Below are 6,099 nucleotides of genomic sequence, written 5' to 3'. Positions count from 1 at the left end.
AACTCAATTTTATGAATTATGAAATGACTGTATCAATGAGTAAAATATGCAGCCATATTTTATATATATATAAAATTTGGTTATTTCTTATTATATATTATATTATTGTATTTTATATATATATATATATATATATATATATATATATATATATATGTATATATGTATATATATATATATGTATGTATATATATGTCTTTTATGTTAAGAGTATGAAAACTTTTAAAATCTTTTACTTTGAAAATTTTTATTGTACATCTAGAACAAATATAAAATGTGCGATTAATCGCGAGTTAACTCTTGAAGTCATGCGATTAATTACAATTAAATATTTTAATTTACCCAACACCCCTTAATTTCCAACAATTGTAAACACTTTGAGGCAAAAGGACGTGAAAAGCAGGCCCCAAACGGAGCCATAATTCCAAAACCCAGACGCCGCACGCAAAGGTCACAATTTGCCTATCACGCTCGCCGACCGTTTCTGTCATTTGCATCTTGCTCTGCAGACTAAAAATAACGTCAACAAAACGGCGCTAATTCGGCCACGTGCTTGGCTTGGCTTGTCGGAGAATCCGTGGTGGTGGGGAGGGGGATTTGGGGAGGGGGGGGGGGGGCCTTAAAAAAGATAACGAAAGAACAAGACGACATACTGCACAAGGGAGTCAAACATCAAGACGAGGAAGAAACAGTACAGTGCGAGTTTGTGTTCTTTCCAACGGTGAGGGAAGAGGAGGAGGAGGAGGAGGAAGGGGTGCTTCCTCTTCAGTCTGGGGGCCGAGCTGCTGATGCATCCCAGCAAGCCTCTGCCTACTATAGCAACAGGAGAAGCCTCGGTATAAAAAAAGCGCGCACGTTTCTCGGGGCGTGGGGGGGGGGCGGAAGCCTTCCGAAGCGTTTTGTCAAGCCGCAGCATGAGCCCGGACCGAGACTTCACAAAACCATGCCAAGCCTAACTGTCCAACCACCCGCACAGCACTTCATCATGGACAGAGATGACAGGAAGCGAAACAAGAACATGTGAGTAACTGCCGGGTTTTTTGTTTTTTTTTGTTTTGCTCGTCGACGTTTTCGCCTTATTTACTTTGTACGCGTCCGGCTTCCTCATGCATGCGCTTGCCTTCAAATAAATCAACTTTTTTTCTTTGTTTTCCGTTCCTTACGATGCCGCGTGCTTATAAATAACACGCCCCGACATTCTCGGACGGATGATATTCATTTGAACGACGGTAAATCCGGGGATTATATTTCTGTTTTTTTTTTTCTCTGCAGCGGAAAGAACTTCATGTGCCGACTCCAGTGCATGTTCTCACACTCGTCAAGTTCGGAGAGGTAAGGAGACTTATGGGGTCTTTTTTTTTTGCCACGGATTTCAAGTTTGAAAATAGCCGGCCCGGCTCCTTTTCCTTTCCATCTATGGTCGCATGAAAGCATTTCGAAAGGACCGCGCGCCGTGTTTGCTTTGGCGGGCGCACCGACGTGTCCCGTCGTCAACCAACATGTCACTGGCTCCGAAATGCAACCGAGTTTTTTCTCATATACAACATCTTCGCTTATTCTGCTTGCGTAATACGATTTGCGTTCTCGTTCTCTCTCTCTTCTCTCTCAGCAGGCTAACTTTAGAAGATACCCAACAATGGTCGCAATCGTTGGAAAGGCTTCTGGATTCGAAATGTAAGTTGGGGAAATTTTTTTATTTGATTGCGACATGAAGCCGAATTCCATTTGGCGAATTTTTTTTTTTAACAGACGGGTTAGCCGCGTTCCGCAACTTTCTGAAGTCCGAATACAGCGACGAGAACATCGAGTTTTGGCTCACCTGTGAGGACTACAAGAAGATCAAGTCTTCGTTCCGGATGGCGTCAAAGGCCAAGAAGATTTATGAGCAATTCATCAAAGCGGAATCTCCTAAAGAGGTAAATTTCAGTCAAGAATGTACATAAATATTGACTGCTCTGTGGAGCATACGTAGATAATCCGGTACTGGTACCAATCACAAGGATCATCAAGGGACCCGTCATGAAGACATGGTCGACATCAAGATGGTTGTGATGACACTGTTAAGGAGGATAACCAGAAAAATGTTTCCATTTGACTCGACGGGCTTCCCCAATCTTTGTCCTGCAGATTTGAGACGTTTCCTGACTCTAAAGATCAGGAAAAGTTATCAGGCTTCTATAGACCTTGCTGAAGAACGGATCATATGAAGCCGGGGTGTCAGACTCAGGACAGAAGCATCTGAAAACCTGCATGATTCCGGCCCTCCAGGACCAGGATTGCGGAAGCCTGCTCTTGTAGAAGAGAATTTGTTTTTATTAAATACGTGTTTGTTTGTTTTTTAGATAAAATACTCTTCAAATGATAAAAATTGAATAACTAAATATTTTAAAAATGTCTACAAATTTTTAAGTTGTCAGAAAGTGAGACGAAAAGTATATTTAAAATGTCCAAAAAGTGGACAAATTGCCAGAAAGTTTCATTTAAATAAAATAAAACATCTAAAATACTCTTCAAATGATAAAAATTGAAAAACTAAATATTTTAAAAATGTCAGAACAAATTTTTAACTTGTCAGAAAGAGAGACGAAAATTATATTTCAAATGTCCAAAAAGTGGACAAAATGCCAGAAAGTTTCATTTAAATAAAATAAAACATCTAAAATACTCTTCAAATGATAAAAATTGAATAACTAAATATTTTAAAAATGTAAGTCGAAATTTTTAAGTTGTCAGAAAGAGAGACAAAAAGTATATTTAAAATGTCCAAAAAGTGGACAAATTGCCAGAAAATTTCATTTAAATAAAATAAAACATTTATAAAATGTCAAAATAACAAAAGAAGATATCCCAAAAATTACAATAAAATGTCCACAAAATTGCCCAAAAAAAGTCAGAAAATTGATTTTAAGAAGAGGCAAGAAAGAAAATGTTCAAAAAGTAACTATAAAACAAGTGTCAGAGAATTGCGAGCACAAAAATACAGAAAAAATATCCACACAAAAAAGAGCCACGAAATGTCCAAAAAAGAAAGAATTGAGTCAGAAAATTACCATATGTCCAAACAAAAGCCAAAAATGTTAGAAATTTGACAGAAAGTCAGAAAAGTCTAAAAATGTATAAAAAAATTACCCCCCGAAAATCCAAAACCGGAAGATCTTGAAAGTTAGAAGAAAATGAATCAATTTATTGGATGCTGCATATTTATAAGGGGAAACGTGTAACCTGTATTTGAATTACATCTTTTGTGACGCCAGTCCTCGAACTTTTCTGACAAGCGCGCACCTTGCTAATGACGCCGCGTCTGCCTGCTTTCCAGATCAACATTGACTACCACACTCGGGAGCAGATCAAAAGAAGCGTCAAGAGTCCCACAGTGTGTTGCTTCGACGACGCTCAGAAGATGGTTTACGGGCTGATGGAGAGGGACTCGTACCCGCGCTTCCTGCGCTCGGACATTTACAGAACTCTGCTGGAAAACCTTTCGGCCGACGCCACCAAGGGGTGAAAGGCAAGGAGGACGCCGCCATGATGGACGAAGCAACTCGCGACTGGAACGCTGGGACCCGATTTTCAGCGAAGGAGGGTCGACATCGTCGAAGGGGAAGCACGCATCATAGACAAACAAAAAAAAAACAAAAAAACGCGGGAAAAGCCCTCAACTCTGCCCTCGTCCAGCCATGAACGGATTTCCCGCGCTGAGCACCCGTTGAATGTGAACGCAGACGACCGCGCCAATCCCGAAAAACAAAACGGCGCCGACTTGCCGTTGCCTTTTGGCGTAAACGGAACCTCCGAAATGACTTCCCATCTGCTCGGATCAATGAGCTCATAACACGTACGCACAACAACACAACAACAGAACAGACCTCAACCAAACCGCCCTTCTTCGTCGAGGTGTTTTGCTTTGCAGCTCAGGATGAAAAATGCAAAACAGAATCACACTCATGCAAATGTATTGATCCCATTTATTGACAATTTGTTTTGCCGTTTTTTTTTAGTTTTGTTTTTTGCACTTGACCAAAACCTTCAACTATTGGCAACGTTGAGGCTGCCGATTGCTCCGTGAAAACGTGTTCTTGACTTTTTGGGTCACATCATACTCAAAAGTGCTCATATTAGACAGCAACGTGACAAGATTTTCCCAACGTTCAGAAGGTCAGGAGACCAGAGGAAAGAAAGACGATTCAAAGTGAAATCCAGCACCAACTAAACGCCACGTGGTTACAAAACCAGAATCTTAACACCAACCCCCCCCAAAAAGCTTCTGGATTCCAACAGATTAGTGACATCTCAAGAGACCAGAGGAAAAACTAAAGAGAGGAAAGGCGGAAGGATAGATGAAGCGGAGTGAGACCCACAGACACCGGCCTCCTCTGATTCGGCGAGCAGTCGGAGGGAGAATCGAATTCTGTTTGAATGGCAGTAGATTGCTGGTGTGCTGGTGCTCAACCACTGCCAGTATTGGACGCCCCCTTGTGGCTGAAATTAGAAGTTAAAAGAGTAGAAGATTGCCATTAATTTCATTTTATTATTCCACATAGATGGCGGCCTCTTGTCACGTTGCTGCTCGTATGTCCTCATTTTTAGGTCAGAAAAAAAATCCATCATTTGGTCGTTTTGCACTTCTGATGACATATTTTAGCTCAAACTATATGCAATTGTTTCATTTCTTTATTTATGTGACACTTGAACTCACTATATTGAGTCGAATCTGACTGAAGCGTTGCACGACGGCAACTGAGGTGGCGACTTTTCTAAAAAAAAAAAAATAGTGACCTTACTGTTTGCTGACTACTGGCCATCATTGAAATCTATGCTTACTTTTTGCAGCACAGAAAAAAAAAATGCTTGATTTCATGTATGGACATTTTGCACGTTGCACTGTTGAAATTCAATCTAGTCACAGTTTCAAGCATGCTGTATAATAATTATCGAACATGTACATTGAGAAGTTAAATGTATTATTTATTTTCAATTCACACAATATCTTCGCGTGTTCCTGTTGTTGAAGTGCCTTTTTTTGTTTTTTTTAAATGTTAATGATTATAAGTAGATTAAATTATTATGAACTCCATCATGCTTAACCTTTTGTTTAGTCTGTTATTATTATTATTATTATTGCCATGGATGTCATGTGTGTTGACTCGCGACATTCCCATGACACGGACAGGGTGGAGACAAAATCATAATCGGTTGCGTCAATTAATTTCAGCACTACACAAAATACATGTTGGGTGTGCAGATTTAGAGTATCTGTCATATTCCACTAACTGCTAATGAGACTTTATAATCCATCTTTTTTGTTGTTGTTGTTGTTGTTGACATGATATTTAGGAAGATTTATTTAGATATAGCTATATAGAAAGACATATTTATTAGTATTTTTATTTATTTTTTATTTTTTTATTTTTTTGCTCAACGAACTGTGAATTGTAAAATGTTGATATCCACGGTCTATAAAATTGGTATAATTGTTCAGGGTCAGAGGTCGCCGGGAGTCAAAGGCCGCATGTAGCGACGGACGACAAGTTCACACGTCGTGGTTGTCGTGACGACGTCATGTGAATCGACCGCGAGCCTCGGATTATGTAATTCTAATTTCAGGCAGCGTAAGTGGAACGCGGTTTAGTCTCATTCGACTCGTCGTCAGCAGCTTTTTTTTTTTTTTTTTTTTTTTTTTTTTTTTTTTTGGGTATGCGCGATATGTGGGGCCAAAACACAGGGCAGCGTTTCAATCGTTTTTTATCGATGTACAGTCGGGATGTTTTTTTCAGGATTTTGCTCAGAAACTCGAAAATCGAGAAGAGAATCTTATTGAGGAAGTGCAATCTATCAAACATTATTTATATAGCACCTTTTCATACATTTAAAGTGCTGAACAATGAAAACATCCTTAATACCATAAAAAAGAAACACACGCAAACCGCAACATGGAGGGGCACAGAAGAACCCTGTTAGGAAAGGCACCCAGGAGGATTTCATCCACAGTGAGAGGGATGACGACCAACCACCACAGGTAGGACGACAGTTTTGTTATTTGAAGATCTCCGAATCGAGCTCATTGCTCGTGGCGACATTGAGGGAAAAAAAAATTTCTGA

General features: G+C 39.8%; 1 protein-coding gene across 2 annotated transcripts; it reads left to right on the top strand.

The window, feature by feature from the left end:
* Nucleotides 1–639: 639 nt before the first annotated feature.
* LOC144027521 (regulator of G-protein signaling 21-like) lies at nt 640–5,084 on the top strand. 2 transcript variants are annotated; one of them, XM_077535117.1, is made up of 5 exons: nt 640–1,020; nt 1,273–1,332; nt 1,613–1,674; nt 1,750–1,916; nt 3,317–5,084. In XM_077535117.1, exons 1-5 carry the CDS (start codon nt 944–946, stop codon nt 3,503–3,505), a joined length of 555 nt encoding a protein of 184 aa, XP_077391243.1. In that variant the 5' UTR covers nt 640–943; the 3' UTR covers nt 3,506–5,084. The 2 variants fall into 2 exon arrangements, with proteins under 2 accessions (XP_077391243.1, XP_077391242.1); XM_077535116.1 differs by having other exon boundaries at nt 1,610–1,674.
* Nucleotides 5,085–6,099: the final 1,015 nt, after the last annotated feature.

This window comes from Festucalex cinctus, chromosome 10 (genome assembly GCF_051991245.1).
Source record: "Festucalex cinctus isolate MCC-2025b chromosome 10, RoL_Fcin_1.0, whole genome shotgun sequence".
Lineage (NCBI taxonomy): Eukaryota > Metazoa > Chordata > Actinopteri > Syngnathiformes > Syngnathidae > Festucalex > Festucalex cinctus.
The sequence above is the reverse complement of the archived record's forward strand: the minus strand, read 5'-3'. Positions and strand labels throughout refer to the sequence as shown.